This window comes from Pollachius pollachius, assembly GCF_949987615.1.
Source record: "Pollachius pollachius genome assembly, chromosome: 1".
NCBI classification, from domain to species: Eukaryota; Metazoa; Chordata; class Actinopteri; order Gadiformes; family Gadidae; genus Pollachius; species Pollachius pollachius.
This window is the reverse complement of record NC_136934.1, coordinates 18302969-18322173: the sequence shown is the minus strand read 5'-3', so window position 1 is coordinate 18322173 and position 19205 is coordinate 18302969. Positions and strand designations below refer to the sequence as shown.

At 49.6% G+C, this 19205-nt stretch overlaps 1 protein-coding gene across 6 annotated transcripts in view; it reads left to right on the top strand.

Annotated features, from left to right (window-relative positions):
* The window catches only part of LOC307077373 (membrane-associated phosphatidylinositol transfer protein 2-like), a 48817-nt gene that overhangs the window by 14963 nt on the left and 14649 nt on the right, over positions 1-19205 (top strand). For all 6 annotated transcript variants that reach the window (XM_079738782.1, XM_079738779.1, XM_079738780.1 and 3 more), the window contains 12 exons: positions 2741-3073; positions 8520-8734; positions 9737-9858; positions 10429-10662; positions 10974-11327; positions 12495-12593; positions 15194-15298; positions 15392-15456; positions 16972-17216; positions 17713-17902; positions 18380-18499; positions 18973-19193. In XM_079738782.1, the coding sequence (XP_079594908.1) occupies positions 2996-3073; positions 8520-8734; positions 9737-9858; positions 10429-10662; positions 10974-11327; positions 12495-12593; positions 15194-15298; positions 15392-15456; positions 16972-17216; positions 17713-17902; positions 18380-18499; positions 18973-19193 (2048 nt within the window). In that variant the 5' untranslated portion in view covers positions 2741-2995. The remainder of the gene's footprint in view (positions 1-2740; positions 3074-8519; positions 8735-9736; positions 9859-10428; positions 10663-10973; positions 11328-12494; positions 12594-15193; positions 15299-15391; positions 15457-16971; positions 17217-17712; positions 17903-18379; positions 18500-18972; positions 19194-19205) is intronic.

Below are 19205 nucleotides of genomic sequence, written 5' to 3'. Positions count from 1 at the left end.
AGGAGGTTCATAGAAACAAGTGCCAAGCACTAACAGTTGTTAGGTTAACCCATTCCCTGTACACAAAAAAGATAGGTAGGATAAGATGCTACATAATGCTAAGTACTATTTTTAAGTGCAAGGACGCGTACAACATACAATAAATGCTTAAGAGAAAGTTGAACCCAGGGTCTTTTTCAACATGAAGACCCATAAAATAAGCCCTCCAGATACTGTTTTTCTTTGGGTTTCGTCATCTTAAAAATCTCCCCTCTTGATACTTGGCTGTTTTAAATTCGTTGGAGCCTCTTTTATATCATTTACGTTGGTAATCGACTTGTGTGGACTTCCTGGAAACATGGACCTACCGGTAAGGCATAGATTTGGAAAACAGTATTTTTTTAAATCACTCCCGGTACACTAAATAAGTTGTTGATGCTTCATTTTATGTGTGGGGACCCTAATTATGCAACTGCAGAGGTTTGGTGCTATTTTTAGCAATATTAGTGGTTAAAAAAGGCAGATTTGGAAGTGTTCACTGTGCCCCTAACCAATAACATGGAAGCCATTTGGGCTGTTACATTTCTCCGGGCAACTTTGGGCAAGCTCTATACTCGATTATCAACGAAAAAAGGGTCTGGAAAGCTTATTTTATGGGTCTTCATTCCGAAAAGACCCTGGGTTCAATTTTCGCCGGAATTACACTGGGTATTTCGTGGAAACTGGTGGCATGCTGCATTTACTTCATTTACTTCACAGATTAAAAAAAACAAAACTTCAGATATTGTCCTATTGAATAACGGCTATGATAATAATGGAATGATTAGATAACTGATTATTCTCATCAAGACATTCTGCTAAAAAAAGCCTAAATCATGACCCATTTGCCAAGGAGAATTCATTTATATTCTTCTGCACCTCCATTCCTCCAAAACCCACTCATTTTCATGCATTTGCATGTTTGGACCAGTGACAATATTGGTCAATAAATGCTTTTTCTCCAGAGGAAGAGCATGAAAATGGTCCTCATTGCATGACACAATTGTGAATATTAATAAAGCAAATAAAATGACTCTCAAAGCCAGCCTTTGTTGGTTGTGGTCAGCAGAGATCGCTCATGTTGCTAGCTGGCTTCAGATTGCCTGGGAATCTGCTAGTCTGGGAGCGTGAGGAGAACTGGGTTCTACAAGGCTGGTTCAATCACAGAAGGGCTCAGCTGTTGGGTCTTCTCTAAATTATGCACACAGGAGGGAGGGAGTTTAAAGAAACATTGTGAGTTAAACTTACTTGTACAATTTGTTTTATTAGGTTGTAAAAGTTAAACTAGGAGCTGTTGGTTGGTCAATTTGAGAAGTCATAAGAAATGTGTTCACATTGGTTGGTTGAACCTGACCCTGACAGTATATTTGTAAGATATGGTATTTCTTGGAGGTGGTCATATGAACAGATTTGCCCTGGTATCGGCCCTTTACACCCGGAATGCAACATTAGCCTTGGTATCAGTCCCCTACACCCAGAATGCAACACCAGCCCTGGTATCAGTCCCCTACACCCAGAAGGTAACAGTAGCTTTGGTATCTGTCGCCTACACCCAAAATGCAACACCAGCCTTGGTATCAGCCCCTACACCCAGAATGCAACACTAGCCTTGGTATCAGCTTTGTACACAAGCTTTTGTGGCTCAGTAAAGAGGGGGAGGTGAATTCTGAGTAATAACGTAACACACTGGATCATGACGACGGAACAGTGCGGACATATTGCATAAAACTACCAAGCACAACATGGAGGGCAGGTTTAGTAATCCATGGGACCAAGTCCAAAATGTAAACTGTTCTTTAAGAAATTCACACATTCTGTCTTCATTGAAGACTATTAAATAAAAGTGCTTTGTAATTTTAACAGTAGCATAATTGATCAGCCTAAGTAGGCCAATGAATTATAAAAAAAAAAGATACAACTCTGCAACAAGCAAAGAATAAAGGCCAACAAATGTATCCATATACATTTACTGACCCGTGGCAGCCAATTCAATGTTTTGGATAAATGGTCAACTCTCTGCTCTCACGCACTACATGTAAATCGTTCAGGAATTCTGTGGGTAATGCTACGGAATTATATTTACATGGAGCAGTAAACCTGGGCCATATGTGGCAATTAGAGAGTTATGTAATTCTCCCCACTGCACAACAGTAATCCCTCTTATTGCTGAGCTTTGCCATGTGATGCTGCTCAAGGTGTGCGAGGGAGGACCTTCTGTTACTGCCTTTGTTTTGGTCAGCGAGCGGCGGCCGGCCGCGGGGCGGTCTGCTGCCTATAAAAAGCTTCACCCTTGAGCCCGGACAACAGCGCTTGTAACTGGGAGCTGCACTTGGATGCTGGTGCCGTTATGCAGCCGATTCCCACGGAGAACCTTCTGGTCCGAGGAAACCGCGCGAAGTACTGAACGCAGAACGCCTCGTCTATTCGTCTTTCTCCCTGCAGGACTGGAGTATAATCGACCTGTGAATACTTTAGTGATGGATTGGTTTTTGTCAGTCTTTTGTTATAGGCCGCAGATTTAGCTGTCGTTTTATTCAAGTGTTGTTGATTGACATGCCCTCAAGCGTGGTTCCTCAAATGTATTGTGTGTGATCAATATAAATGCAGTGCTGGAATATATGCAAGCTAAAAGAAGAGGTTATGTATGGAAATATAGCGTTATGCAGCGTTGTCCCAATATTTTCAGAGCCTCACGGTCCGTCCCTCTCCCCATCCTTCCCAGGCTCCTTCCATGCGGAGGCTCCATCCATGAGGAGGAGCTGATTCGGACGGGTCACAAATAAGAACCCCCCCCCCCCCCCCCCCTCCCCCTCCCCCCCCCCCCCCCTTCCCCATCACCCCTTCCTCTTCTACCCCCTCTTTTCTTCTCCCCTCCCTCTACACCTCCCTTACTCCCCCGAGCCCCATTGGGTGGTCACCCTGAAGACGTCCCACCTCCTCCTCCTCCACCTCCTCCTCCTCCTCCTCCAGCTCCATCATGCTGATCAAGGAGTACCGCATCCCCATGCCCATGAGTGTGGAGGAGTACCGCATCGCCCAGCTCTACATGATCCAGGTGAGCATCTTACCTCGATGATGAGTGTGTATTCCTCAGAGAAACGGGGTATCCTACTGCCGGATGCAGCGCTGTGATTGATCCTTGCCAAGGGGAGGAGACATGCCAGAAGCCCGGAGAGCTGACTCAGGTTTTACAAGCGGGCGGGGGCTGAACAGGACGGGCTGAAATTTGTTTCAAAAGTGCATTTCATTTTTGTTTTCTTTGCTGGAAATGATGGCGAAGCCATCCAGTGCATTCGAGGTTGGTGCTGAAGGCTATATCTTCCTGGATAACTTGTGAATAATAATAATAATGGCCACAACATGAACTGATGCATGTTCAGGGAGCTAAAGTGGTAGGCTAGGTGTTGGTAGAAAAGTTCAAAACCTAAACATCCCCAACAGATAACTATTTAATCGGTGTCACTCAGAACAGGCCGTTGTAAAGGGAGGATGTTTCCCAAATCGTGCCGATTGCTTACAGAGTTCACCCCGAGCGCAACACAGAAAGGAGGAAACAAAGGGTTCCAGTGTTCCTTCGACCGAGGAACAGCCCTTACTCTGGACTCTCTTCTGGGTCTGTTTCTATTCAGGAAAGGATTGTGCCCTCCCACTCTCCCACTGCCACTCTCCCACGCAGCCGGTCAGTGTACACACAGGGAGGGTTGGGCTGGAGAAGGGATAGGATGCAAGAGAGATGTCTTTGCAAACCAGATTACTGGTCATTGTTCAGCAGATGCTGGTTCACTCAAATAACACAAGTAATTGAACGTTATTCAAAATCGAACTGACGTTATCAGATTTTCCCTGACGCACCTGTAGTTCCTGTGAAGTGGCAGGTGGGTAAACTCTGCATCCTGAAGAGGCATGCTCAGGGAGTAGGACACCTCGTGTTAACCACTCACCTGCCATGGCCCAGTTTTCTCAGTTCAGTGTTTCATGGTGTTCTGGATGCAATGTGAAGGACGTGCTCAGCAGAAGCCTCCCATAGCGGCCGCAGCGTGTGCCGATCTATTCCCGGCTCTCTGCAGCGGAGCCGCCAGGCCGCTGGGCTATTGTAGTCAGATCCGGGGAGGCAGAGAGGGACGAATACACCCTGCATGTTATAGAAGTAAAAAATGGTGATGATCATTTCACATGAACTTTTCAAGGATAGTCCATGCTGGAATGCGCGGACTATCCTGCGTAAGTATTGTAGAGTTTCTAAGAATAGCTTATTTATCTGGAGCTGGATGGTGGATGGCTTTTAGCTGCAGCTAGTGCAGAACGTGCGGACTGTAAACGGCGAGCGTATTTCTACCAGTCAAATGAAGCTCTGCAGGCTCAATCAAGATGACCGTTTTATTGGATCAATAGTGCGAGAATGGGCAGGTTCAGGGGGAAGCTGGCCTTAACCTACAAGAAGTAGGAAATCACAGTCTGTATTTTTACATCCAACGTCAGGGTCTGAGGTAGGCCTGGGCGATATGGCTGAAAGACATATCACGATATAACTTGTTCGTATTGATCGATAACTATTGATAATTTTAATGAGCTAAAAAGACTAGGAATTACCATGCTGCATTTAAACACTTCTGTTTAACACCTAATATGACCGTCCACTGTTCTTCATTGATAAATACTCCAATGTCGATACAACAATGAAAAACACTCAAATATTGTAAATAAGCATGGAACCGTGTTCGTATAACAAACCCAGCTGCTAGATTCGGTGGTCCAGTCTCATATATATATATATATATATATATATATATATATATATATATATTGAACATGTTTTATATTGATATTGATCAAAAGTCTATCACGATACAATCATTTATTGTTTTACTGCCCAGGCCTAGTCTGAGAGTTGGAGAGTCAGGCCCTGGGACATGTATGGTAGCTGTAGACTAATGTGCACACTTAAAAATAGTACTTAGCATCTTATCCTAGCTATCTTTGTTACATACGGGAAATGGGTTAACCTAGCGATTGTTAGTGCTTGGCACTTGGTTCAAAGAACACCTTTACTGCACAGTCAGCGATATATTGTCGTTTCTCTGTTGTCCGACATTGGATAAAAGCGTCTGCTAAATGCCCTGAATGTAAAAATATACTCTGCATCGCTAAATTTGAAGTCTAAATATGTCTATTATTCATGCATGGATCAAAGTGGAGGAGAGGGACCTGCTGACGACGTGTTGTATAATCCACTGACGTAGTTAGGCCTGCCTTGTGTTGTGCTACATCTTCATAGTGTCTACTTGCACCACCAAAGGGCCTTACTGTATTACTCATGTTTCCCAGAGAGCCCCAGTGAGGTTCAGAACTCGCTCTAGGAAACGAGCCGCTTCTCCTCTCCGCCGCGCACACCCCCGACGGAAGAGGAAGAAAGGAGAGAACCTGGGAACTCTTCCATTAGTGACCGGCAGTAACCCCGCCCCCCCCTCCCCTGCAGCCCATGCCGATGCCAGGCTTTTGTCGCCACGGCAACCGTGACATTGCCGGTGTGTGACGGTGGTCAGGTTTTGACCACCGAGAGAGGAGAGGGAGAAAAGGTAGAGATAGAGAAGGGGGGGAGCGAAGGGGGAGGCAAAGAGGGCTAGAGAGAGATTTTTAAAAGGGATTAGAAAGAAAGCAACTAACTTTTTTTTCTAAAGTAAAAGGAGGACTGTCGAGGGCAACCATTCACCCTCTCCTCATTGCAAGGTAACCAGGGCAACTGCAGCATGCAAACCAAAAACCCCGGGGGGAGGTTGACCCTGGAGCCAATGCCGGGCACCCTGTGGGCTGGGGGTGTTGATGCCTTCACTGTCTTCAGTGACTGTGTCTTATGACCTTCAAGGGCCGCCTCCTCTTTCGTTGATGGTCAACAGCAGGTTCTGACGGCGCTGTGGTTTGGTTTTGTGACGCAGAGTGCAGCTCGAGTGCAGGAAGCGAGGGGGAAGTGACGCCCGTACGATGTATGGGTCGCAGTGTGGGGGCTGAGATCTGTCTGGTCCAGGAGCCTCTTGAGGGGAAACCAGCCGACAAGGCCTCAGCGGTGGCGGTTACATGAGGCAACCAGGAAGTGGCCTCACGCTTCCTGCCAGCGAGGCCTTTAGCTCCCCTCTGCACACACACTCTTATCAACGCTGCAGAGCATATAGGTTCCTAAAAAATATTTACATTAAACTTTTTCTAAAGAGCTCACTCATCCCAGAAGACGAAATAGTGGAAAACGTTGAGTGTGTCGAATATATGTTGATGTTTCCGTGGCATTTTTATTAGCTGTTTAAAGACTCAACTAGTCCTGGGATTCTGTTGGTAGCACTGGGAGACATGGGTTGGGGTTCAGCTCCTACTCTCCGCTCCTCCTCAACAAGAACTAAATGAGGCTTTAAAGAAGGCTTCTTCTCTAACTCTTAAGGACTGTTACTTTCCACGACTCCATTTCCCTCCAACCCTCTTTCCTTATTAAGTGGACGACCAAAAACGATGTCTCTGACTCTGTGTGTCTGTATCTGAGTCTCAGTCGCTCTCTCGCTCGCTCTCTCTCTTTGGCTCTCGGTCTCAGGCAGTGGGAGGAAGAGGAATGTATACCAAGTTTTTTGGCATACTCAGAGGCTCATACTCAATATAATTAGCATTGGGCCTTTTCCTTCCTCATTTTAATTTATTTTTAGTTTTGCATCTAATCATGTACTCATCTTTTCAAATCTAAGCCTGACCATGTAATTAGTACCCGTTTTTATTTTTAAATCTCCATGCACTTGTTGAGCTTGAAGTGGAGCTCCAGTCCTAAATGTTGAGCTGTTGGGTCTTCATGGGTCCTGCTTGGGTGTTGTCTCTGGGTTTGAAGGTATTGAATGAAATCGTTACTTCTGATTGTTAATCGCTGGTATGGCATCGCTCAGCATTGCAAATTAGTGCTGCAACAATTAGTATATTAATCGTTTAGTGGATCTACAGAAAATGTATCAAATCAAATTTAGATAATTGATTAAGAGTTCAAGTTATTTATTTGTACAAGAATAAATACTAGCTACATCATGTCGCAGTTCAATAAAACATGATGTTCATGGATCATTATAAAAGGAAAAGTTAGGTTTTTCTGTGGTGCTTGCATATAAAAGCAGCCGGTTTAAGATCTCACTGGTAGATGAGGAAGAGTGGTTGGGCGGCGCTGAGACGGTCATTTCCGGAACACAAGTACCATCCGTCTGAACCCTGAGTTCACTGGGCTCACACCAGGAAGAGGCACACTTCCTCCTGTCTGTTTTGAAAGCGCTCAGCGAAGCTGTCGTTACTGTGAAGACACTGCAGTGTGTGACATCCTTAAGCCACGCCCAGGGTCTTCTCTCTCGTGTGTGTGTGTGTGTGTGTGTGTGTGTGTGTGTGTGTGTGTGTGTGTGTGTGTGTGTGTGTGTGTATAATGTAAATAGAGATAGGGTGTGGCCACCAGGATTGGGTATTGGGGCTTCCTGCTTTGCAAATAGTTTTGACGTGACTCCAGAACGTCAGCTAATTATGGGAATATACAAATGGTCTACCAACGTTTGCCAAAGTACAGGCAGGCTGAACTAGGTCAATGAGGGCCTTGTGTGTTCAGGCTCCACCGCCTCCAAAGGAAACCCTCAGGTGTGTGTGTGTGTGTGTGTGTGTGTGTGTGTGTGTGTGTGTGTGTGTGTGTGTGTGTGTCTTTGTTCAGATGTTTTTAATAAAGCTGGGACGAGCATTAACCAGCGCAGCACTGGGCCGGAATTTGGCTCGGGAGGTAGAGCGGGTTGACAACCGCGAGGTTGCTAGTTCGATCCCCGACTCCTCCTAGCTGTCGAGTTGTCCCTACGCAAGGCACCTTACTGCTTCCGATGATCGGGGTGTCGCCCTGAATGGTTGACACCGCCGTCGGTGTGTGAATGTTAAGCAGTATTGTAAAGCATTTTGATTGGCCGCTGGTTAGAGAAGCGCTGTATAATTCAGTCCATTGAACATTAGGGCTGGGTAGAAAAATCGATTTAATCGATTTCATTTAAATTTGGCGATATCGATTCACGGGGCATGAGATCGATTTTTTAATTTTTTTATTTTTTTCAGATTTCTTGTTACTATTATTATTATTTTTAGCACTTTTATAAACAATGCCTTAATGCAATTTGCATTGATGGAATGTTGTAGTTCAAGTACACTTTCACTTGGAATTCCTTTCTAATTTCAAAATTGCACTTTTGAGACTTGAGACAGTTTTGTTTACAGCTCAAGTTTAAACTGTCCAATTTACAAGTTTGCACTTAAAACCCGTTGTTTAAGGTGAAGAGAAAAAGTACATTTGTATTTTGTAACACAGTTGAGCCATTTTCATTAATTAAGAGCAGATTGAATCAAATCGTGATTAATCGATTCAGAACCTTATGAATCGAAACCGACTCGATTTAGGAAATTGGCCACGATACCCAGCCCCATTGAACATGTAGCACTGCTCCCTTTCTCTCACCCCCCTCCAGAAAAAGAGCCGTGAGGAGACCTGCGGCGAGGGCAGCGGCGTGGAGATCCTGGAGAACAAGCCGTACGAGGACGGGCCGGGCGGCGCTGGCCAGTACACCCACAAGGTCTACCACATCGGCATGCACATCCCCAGCTGGTTCCGCTCCATCCTGCCCAAGGCCGCGCTGAGGGTGGAGGAGGAGTCCTGGAACGCCTACCCCTACACCCGCACCAGGTGACTCCCCCTTACTCCTATACCCCGGTGACTTCTCCCCCTACCCCATTACCAGGTGACTCCACCCCCCCCCCCAGAGGAATGGGTTGTTTGGTGTTTTGTGAACTCAACTGAGCAGTTTTGTTGTTCAAGCGTCTTCTATCTGAGGACATGTGGGTTCACATCCAATCATGAAACAAAGGAGGACTGGTGAGGGTGTGGTGGCGTGCGACCATGCGTCCTCTCTGGTCTCTGCTGCACCAATAAGGAAACAGACCCCCGGTCAGCCAGGCTTTTCATTAGTGCTGGGGGGCCTGTGAAGGTCTGGAGGCGCTGACAGGATATTGACATTTAAGAGACGAGCCGCCAGCTGCTCTCCTGCCCTGTTTGATGTCGGCCACCTCTTAATGCTCTGGCTGGGCCCGCCTCATTGGCGATCCAGAGGGCGTCCTGATTGGTCGGTTCCGAGGGCGTCCTGATTGGTCCGTCCAGAGCGTATCCTGATTGGTCTGTCCAGAGGGCATCCTGAGCCAATACAGTCATCCAAAGGGCCCCTGCATCAAAGCCATCCATCGTCATGTTGATGAAACGTTGAGGGGGGGGGGGGGGGCTCTTGGCAGCAGGCTCCTCACTCTCCTTCTCAACAGACAGGGAGGAGGAGGACCCAGGCGCTAAGAGAGGGAGGAGGAGGGCTGTGAGGGTGGCCTGGCTCTAACTCTCCCTGTGGAGAGGGAGGAGGAGGGCCGTGGGGGGGTGGGAGCTGTCATGTCTTTTTCAAAATAGCTTCTTATTCTCCAGCCCTCCGGCACTAAATCGGGCCCCCGTTTGTTTTTCTCGAAACGAGGGCTTATGTTTATTTGTGATGCAAGCACACTGAATGCATTGGACGTTCTAGAAGATCCCCCCCCCTCCAGCTGGTCCAAGCATCATCACCATGGACCATGATCAGCTTCTCATTATCTCCTTCTCCTTCTCCTCCTCCTCCTCCTCCTCCTCCTCCTCCTCCTCCTCCTCCTCCTCCAGGTACACCTGTCCGTTTGTGGAGAAGTTCTCCATCGACATCGAGACGCACTACAAGCCCGATACGGGGAACCAGCCAGACGTCTTCAACATGGGGGCCGCTGAGAAGAGGCAGAGGACTCTGGGTGAGGCTGGGGACCCTCTATGTGACCCCCTCTGGGCCCGTGTGCATGTGTTCAAATCAGGGAATCACAGACCCTTTTTTTTTACATCGGATGGTGCCTTTTGTCTTCATTAAGTTCTTGTTGGGTCTGAGCAGGCATCATGTGGTGTAAGACGGGATGCTTGAGATGTAATGTTAAAAGCTGTCATAATGACTTCCTGGTTTATCAACCCGCCCGTCATGAGGTCTGGATGGAGGTGAGGCCCACTAGTGGCGACTGCAGGCAGCGCATGTTAGTGTTTATTTTTTATCGTCAAGTATTATATGGGTTTGCCCTGAGTATTGATGACACCCAGTTATGATGTGGTATACGTATCATAGTGGCGTTCTTTGGTGAACCATCCACACGTTTATTTTATTAGGATTACGATTAAACAGGCACCGTATTTCTGAAAGAGAGCTGTCCCCCTGAGAGGGTGAAACCCTGAGAAGACATTCAGAGCAGAACCTTTCCTGCCCAACACCGACCTCTCCGTCAGACCTCCTGTCTGGAGACGTCATCCCCTCCTGATGCTGAGCCCCTCTCTCCCAGACCCCATCGACATCGTCACGGACCCCGTCCCGTCCCACGAGTACAAGAAGGAGGAGGACCCCCGCCTCTACCAGTCCGCCAAGACGATGCGGGGGCCCCTGAGAGACGACTGGATCGAGGAGTACAACAGCGGCCCCGGCGACACCCCCGTCATGTGTGCCTACAAGCTGTGCAAGGTGGAGTTCCGCTACTGGGGCATGCAGTCCAAGATCGAGCGCTTCATCCATGACGTAGGTGGGTACCCCCCGACGCCCAGGTCCGTTGAACCTCTCCCCCTCCCCCTGCGGACGAAACTCAGCCACGTTTTTATCAGAACAAACTTAGGTAGAAACTTGCCTTTGGAGGCTTGCTTTGTAACCAGGGAAACCTCTCTTCATTTCCTTGTTACCAAGGGAACGTCATTTAGTGCCTTGTTACCAAGGAGACGGAACACGAAGCTTGGCTTGTTACCAGGGACCCCTTTTCACATTGCCTTGTTACCAAGGGAAACCTCCCCCCCCCCCCCCCACCCCCAATTGAGCTTCTCCCCTGCTGCCTTGCTCCAGGTCTGAGGAAGGTGATGGTCCGGGCCCACCGGCAGGCGTGGTGCTGGCAGGACGAGTGGTACGGCCTCACCATGGAGGACATCCGCCAGCTGGAGCTGGAGACCCAGCTGGCGCTGGCCACCAAGATGGCCGAGTTCAGCCAGGCGGAGGAGGCGGCGGAGGCCCACGGCGGAGCCTCCTCGCCGGGGGACACCGTGAAGGACGCCGCCGGTGGCGGCGGCGGCGGCGGTGGCGGCGCTGGCCCGGAGGCGGAGGAGGGGGCCGGCTCCTCCGGGGACACGCTGCACGCCCGGGGCCCGCTCACCAAGCAGTGGTCCACCTCCTCCCGCTCCTCCCGCTCGTCCAAGAGAGGAGGTGAGGGCCCGGGCTGGGCTGGGGGTGTTGGGGTTTGTATGGGGGTGTGCGTGTCGGGGTTTGGGGTTTTGTGTGTGGGGAGGGGGGTCTGTCTGGGGGTGTGCGTGCATGTGGGGAGGGGGTTGTGTGTGTGTGTGTGGGGGAGAGAGAGAGAGAGAGAGAGAGAGAGAGAGTGAGGGGTGTTTGGGTGTGGGGTTGTGTGTGGGGGGTTGTCTGTGTGTAGGTGTGCGCTTGTGTGGGGAGGGGGGTGTGTGTGTGTGTGTGGGGGGGGGGGGGGGGGTTTGTGTGTGTGTGTGTGTGGGGGGGGGGGTTTGTGTGTGTGTGGGGGGATTGGGGTGCTTGTGTGTGTCTGTGGGTTGTCAGTGCTGTAACAGGTCTCTTTGGTGTGTGTCGGTGTTGCTGTTAGATTACAGCACCGGTGTTTTGAAAAACTCTTCCTTTTGAATTCCAGTGAGCAGTTTAAGTGAAGGGCCGTGTTCCTACTGTCGGGGGGGTTCCTCCATGCGCAGCTCCGTATCCTGGCTGTGTTCTCCACTCGCCCCCTCCCTCACCCCACTGCCCCCAATGCAGCGCGCCACAGCTATTTTTAGCTGCAGAGGCTCTGACATCACCAGCCACATGTCAGGACAGCCCCCCCCCCCCCCCCCCTACCCTCGCTGTGGTGTCACCCCTGCCTCACAGCCTTATCTCTCTCCCCCGCTCTCTCTCGCTCTGTCTCTCTCTCTCCCCCTCGCTCCCGCCCGCCGCTGCTTCTCCAGGTTATTTTTAGCTGCGGTGACATCACAGGGCAGAGGAGGCGGATGCCCCGCCCCCCACCACTGCCGCTTTCTCCTGTGTGCTGACAGTCACAGCTGTGCCCCCTTCACCCTCTACCCCTACCACCTCCACCCCCCCACCACCACTGTCCTTCACACCCTCAAAGCACAGATTTAACCTGGGAGGATGACCTCTCCTCCCCCTCGCTCCGTCCTTCATGATACTCATGGCGGGGGGTTGGGGGGGGGGGAAGTCTGCACTCTGTGATTCTGATGGACAGGGCTGCCTCGTTATTGTTTGCCAATTAATAATAGGATAATATTTGAACTAGTCAGCAGGTGTGTGTGTGTGTGTGTGTGCGTGTGTGTGTGTCAACGGTCCACCCGGTAAGCTCTGTGCTCTGTGTTTCAGTGAGCCCGTCTCACCACAGCATCTCTGAGTGGAGGATGCAGAGCATCGCCCGCGACTCGGAGGAGAGCTCGGACGACGAGGAGTTCTTCGATGCCCACGGTAAAGCGCCATTTCTGCTTGTGTGTCACACTGCCAGAGAAAGAGCCAGACACGCACAGGCCATCGCATGCTTTACAGGGTAACAACAGGCCGGGTGTGCTGCCATCTAAGGGTAAATCAGAGTACTACCCGTCATGCTCCAAAGCACCTCCGTTCCCCACAAAGGGGCCGTCCTCGTGGGTTTTGGTCTGCACTGACCTTTGATAAGGGAGAGAGAGAGGGAAGAAAAGTCTGCTCCCTCTCCTACGTTTCTCCACCCTTAAGTGTGTGTGTGTGTGTGTGTGTGTGTGTGTGTGTGTGTGTGTGTGTGTGTGTGTGTGTGTGTGTGTGTGTGTGTGTGTGTGTGTGATTAATGGGCAAGATAAATCTTAGCTACACATTCTGAGGGTGCATAGTATTGTTTTGAATAGCTAATTGCTAGGCAGTACGGCGGTGTGTGTGTGTGTTTTAACCTTTATATGGCACCAAACTCCCAGATGTGGCCTGCATGTATTTCTGCTTTAATGTGCTTGGTTAGCTGCTTACCTGCTCTGCCCCCCCATCCCCGTCTGACTCTGCGTGCATCTTTTCAATCACAGATCAGTTCTTAAGCTTCTCAGATACCCAGCATGCATTGGGCCTTCAGATGCAATAGATGAGGTGGGGCTGGAAGTCCTGCAACACTTTCTCCCGTCCGTCTCCTTGGGCTCATCAATCGGTCGAACGGTCCGTCAATCGCTCATGCTGTCAAACGCACTTGACCTCCCCTACCTCCGCCTCACGGCATTAGTCATGAATCTCCTCAGGCTCACGGCAGGCCTCAAAGCGTACATGTGGAAGAATGACTTATAAACTCCTAGTCATGCCTGTGTTGACTTATGGATAAAAGCCACTTGCAGAACTATGCCATATTTTAATGTTGCTGACGTAGTCTTCCTTATCAAGTATTTTGATTATTCATCAAGTTGAATGTTAAAGTCGGTTGTCATGGATGCATGTCGGAAAAGTTATTCGGAAATCATTAAAGTATACTGCCTTATGTTTTCATTTTGCCGTATTCATTTTGTGAGTTACAATATCGCATTGAATACCGTTCAGTCAACCACATTTAAAGTTGCAATGTTACACAAGCCCTATTGCATACCCCTGTTTTTAAATGATTATCAACAAACAATTACAAGTACGTTACTAACAAATGCATACCAGCATCCATAAAGCATGTGAACATTTATTAAGGATGGCTCCTTTACCTTCACATCGTGTACAGAAAACATTTATTCAAATTTAAAAAGAGGTCCACTAAAAGAAATAAGATTCTCAACATTCTTTCTTTTAGGATTGTATTAGCTTATATTAGTTGGCATTAATTCGATTTAGGAAGGAAAAGGCATAAATTGGTTATCTGCATCGCTGACACCCCAGATACGGTAATCAGAAGAGTCCTTTACTTTGGACAGCAGAATCCCTGTCCTGATACTTTGTGTGTCTTAGAGAAGAGAAAAGGTCCATGTTATAGTCAAGATTTATGGATCGAATCCTTGTAGAACAGCAACACTGAGGTAGCAAGTTATTCTACATTGACATCATTCCAATACCATATTATGTATATGCCACTTCCATATAAAATCAATGGAGGGCAAATCATACCACATAAAACCATACTTACGATAAAATCGCACAAAACAGATTGCGTATTTCATCAATATGGACAAAACTGCAATATTTATAAAATCGCAATACATATCATCACGGCACTCTAATGGTTTGAATGTTAACGTATGGTGAGGAAGTGGCTTATTCATGTCCCCATTATAAATAATACTGGACAAAAGGTTGACCTGTTGACCATGTTAACAATGTTGACCATGTTGACCCTCACTCAACTTAAAGACGTTACACCCTCCTCATCACAGCTATCTTCCACCGTGTGGGCCATGCAGGCTGGTTCAAACGATCCCAGAGTTACCTTCCACAGTGTGGGCCATGCAGGCTGGTTCAAACGATCCCAGAGTTACCTTCCACAATGTAAGCCATGCAGACTGGTTTAAACGATCCCAGAGTTACCTACCAAAGAGTGGGTTATGCAGTCTCGGTCTGGTTCAAACGATCCCAGAGCTGTTCAGATCTTTGTGTGAACATCCTCCCAGGTGGGCTGAGATGATGCTGCACGCCATTTAGGACATATCTTGGAATCTTGAGTAGGAGACGCATCTGAGTACAATAGCCATCAGAGGGGGCGATGTGTAGGAGGAAGTGATGTAATCATACAGGATGTACCTGCTGATGGAGCAAGTATCCACCGCTTAAGACTCAACTGCATTCTGCAAGGTTCCTTATTGAGGGGATAACAATATCTTATTAAATCAGAGGGTTGTTGCTTTGTTTAGTAAAGGCCTAGTGATCAGTGAGGAGGTGTGTTCTAACAAGAAGCTGGTTGTGTTCACCTCTGGATCTGAAGGAGAATACACAAAACATGAAGTTGATCATGAGTGGTCTTCTCATGGTCATCCAGAGGAGAACATATATAACATGAAGGTGACCAATGACCATGAGTGTTCTCCTGTATCTCCAGAGGAGAACGTAACATGAAGTTGACCCTGAGTGTTCTCCTGTGTCCCCAGAGGACCTGTCGGACAACGAGGATGTCTTCCCCAAGGAGATCTCCAAGTGGAACTCCAACGACCTCATGGACAAAATCGAGGCCGCCGACGCAGATGGGACCGCGGGTAGGAGCGAAGATCTGCTCCGGTGATGAAACAACACCTGCTTTTCTGTGACCTTATTGTGGTTAAAGTGTGTCTTTCTGTGTGTGTGTGCAGGTGCACTCTTTAAGGAAATGACAGTGGACTATGAAAGTACCGCCAGTGAGGAGCGACTGGACGAGGTAGGCCCACCTGTCATTCTGCGAGCGCCTGGTCTCAGCAGAACCTCCGCTGTGTCCTCTTTTAAAGGTCTCAAGGAAGGTCCGATCCAGAGGCAGCTGCTTAACATCCTCTATTTTATTTTACTGAACAAAAGGTGCGGTCAAATTGAAGAAGCGCAGCACAACTCTTAAACTAGGAACGGTTGTGTTTAAGAGTAACACCACATGAAAATGAATCTGCAGCAACAGCGCCCCCTGCTGGTGAAACACAGGTCATTGCAAATGCTATTTCTGCTCCGGGATTGGAGGTGGGCTTCTGTCCATCAAGCCTCTCTGTCCTCTTGTGTTCAGATGCGTGGCCCTGTTAGAGGCCGAGCCGCTAGCTCTACTATTCCCACCATCACCGTTACCCGACACCAGTCAGTAAGTAAACATGTCGTGGCCCCCCCCCCCCTCCCCCTGTGCCCTGCTGCATTGTGGTCCTTGAAGTAGCTTCTGATACAACCTGTCCCAGGGAGCTGGTTCTCCCCTCTGCCCAAACCCAGCGCCCTCCCCCCGACAACTCACCTGTGAAGCTGCCCCATCGTGTTTGTCCGTGAACTGTGACCTGTGACCTGTTACCCGTGACGTGTTTGCTGCTTCTCTGAGAACTGTCCGACTATCTGAATAGCGTGGCTGCTGTCGTTGTTTTGTTGTTGTTTATTTGGTCGGGGGGGGGGGGGGGGGTGTCCTGGTCCTGGTCCTGTTTGAAGAGAGTTTGAGGATGTATCAGAGGGTCTTGAGAAGCCCCCTGGTGGGCCGTGAACCTTCGTTTGGAAACACGAGAGCTTTGAGGTCTGTTCATCATTTTCCTGCTGCCATGAGGCCTTAGTTGACAGCGGTTTAAATGTAGGAATTGGTTAAACATAGTTGCTCTTCGTAAATATTGGTACCCTTAAGGGAGATGTAAGGGTGTCCAAAACGGTGTTATATCCCAGCATGCACTTTGGCTTGTCTAGAACACGCCCCCTTTATAAAGTGTATAATGTTGGAGGCAAAGGGGATGAATGGAAGCCATGTAAACAGTCCAGAACAGCATTGAAGTGGTTGCGTATGCCTCTTTGTCCAGCAGTCAGTTTTTGTAAAGATGGACACAAAAGCTGAGAGAGGACTGGTCTTGAGTCAGCACAATCACTCCATAACTCCCAACAATTATGATACCGGCAGTAGGACTGTTACTGATGAAAAGGTTAAATGATCATCACTGCAGTGAAACAGCTCCGCCATGAGGGCTGGGCCCTGATCCACTTGGTATTGTGTTAGTCAATTCCTGTGTATTTGTTTGAGTTTGATTGTCATGCTTTTTTTTTTACCAACAATTTTCTTTGCCCTTCTATTGTGACCTTTAACAAATCCCTGAGCTACCTCATCATCTCTGTCTCGTCTCACCTGGTCTTACCTCTGCATGTGTGTGCGTGTGTGTTCTTGTATCTGTGTGCGTATCTGTGTGTGTGTGTGTGCATGTATGTGTGTGTGTGTGTGTGTGTGTGTGTGCAGGACTGCTCGTCCCAGCAGGGTCTGCAGCCCTCTAACATCCACGTGCTGATTCTGGTGCTGCACGGGGGCAACATCCTGGACACGGGCGGGGGAGAGGCCAGCAGCAAGCAGGCAGACGTCAACACCCTGAGCGGGGCCTTCGAGGGCGTGATGCGCGTGCACTACCCCACCGCGCTGGGCCGCATCGCCCTGCGCCTGGTGCCCTGCCCCGCCATCTGCGCCGAGGCCTTCAGCCTGGTCTCCAAGTGAGCACACACGGACGCACACGCACACAGGCACGCACGCACACACGGACGTATACGCATACACACATGCACGCACGCACGCACGCACAGACACACTTGCATACGCGCACACTCACGCACACGCATACACATACGCTCGCACACACACAAACACACGTGAACAAGTACATGCATACATTTCTACGCACACACGCGCGTGCACACACATATATACACACACACACACACAACAACAAACCACCAACAAAGCACAACATGTATGAACAGATATTTAATGTACACACATATATAGAAAAAAGCCATATACAGAGAGTAAATTAAGACTCAAAGGGCCTGTGAAAAGCACTGAGGAATCAAGGTTTATTTTTGCACTGCATTTCTCTGATTGGCTGCCGTCTGGTTCATAAACACGTAGATATAAACCCAGACTCATAGACTCTGGAGCGCACCACCACGTCAGGGTTATTATCGTAACACACGCTGCTCTGTGCTGCAGTCTGAGTCCGTACAGCTACGACGAGGGCTGTCTGTCCAGCAGCCAGGACCACATCCCCCTGGCCGCGCTGCCCCTGCTGGCCACCTCCTCGCCCCAGTACCAGGAGGCCGTGGCCACCGTGGTGCTGCGGGCCAACCAGGTGTACACCGACTTCCTGCGCTCGCTCAACGGAGACTCCTTCTCCGGCCAGGTGAGCTCCACGCACTGGGACCATGATGGGAGCCTGCACTGGGACCATGGGAAGATACATGCAGTGGGAGAATGGGGATGCCGTGGAAATAAAGGGGAGAGTCAGAGTGGGCCCCTAAATGCATTGGGAGTAAAGGGGAGAGTCAAAGGGGCCCCTAAATACAGTGGGAGTAAAGGGGAGAGTCAGAGGGGCCCCTAAATGCAGTGGGAATAAAGGGGAGAGTCAGAGGGGCCCCTAAATGCAGTGGGAGTAAAGGGGAGAGTCAGAGGGGCCCCTAAATGCAGTGGGCATAAAGGGGAGAGTCAGAGGGGCCCCTAAATGCAGTGGGAGTAAAGGGGAGGGTCAGAGGGGCCCCTAAATGCAGTGGGCGTAAAGGGGAGAGTCAGAGGGGCCCCTAAATGCAGTGGGAGCAAAGGGGAGAGTCAGAGGGGCCCCTAAATGCAGTGGGAGTAAACAGCGACTGGTTCGTGTCCTCAGGTGTGTCTGATCGGGGACTGCGTGGGCGGGATCCTGGGCTTCGACGCCCTCTGCACCAGCAACCAGACGGTGAACGAGAGCCAGAACAGCAGCCGCAGAGGGTCGGTGGTCAGCGTGCAGGTAGGAGACCCCCCCCCCCCCCCCCCCCCATTCACCTCCGATCCATGAGGCCACCTCTTATCAATCTCTCATCCATGAGGTAGTCAGGCTGCAGGTAGGAGACCACCTCTCCATCCTCCATTATCCATGAGGCTCGCTGCGCTCTAGCTAGAACTGTCTTCTATCTGTCTTCCACCCCCCCCCTGATGACTTGCTATAGTTCTTATAGGGCATGGTTTCTCAACAGGGGGGGGGGTGTTCGCACAACCTAGGGGGGCGCTGAGAACGTCATTTTTCTTTTTCATTTTTTGGGGGGGCATCAGGGTAAGGTCAGGGGGCGTTTGCTCCAAAAAGGTTGAGAACCACTGTTGTAAGGGAGCGTATCGGCTCGCTGGTAGACCTTCACCCTTCTCCCAGGTGTTCTTGAGCAGCCCCTCCGTGATGAAGCTCTCTTCCTGCCAGTGAAACGGGCTCCCCTCGCCGCTCTGTAACAGGACCAGGACCTGCTGTCTCCGGGCTGCATGGTGCCCTGCGGGCAGGGCCTGACGTCCCCCAGCCTGGAGGCCAGCCGCCACCTCAGCCGCAGCAACATAGACATCCCCCGCTCCGGCTCCTCCCCCTCCGACGACACCAAGAAGCCGCTGGCCCGCAAGAGGAGCGACTCCTCCACCTACGAGGTGGACACCATCAAGCAGCACCACGCCTTCCTGTCCAGGTGGGCGTACTG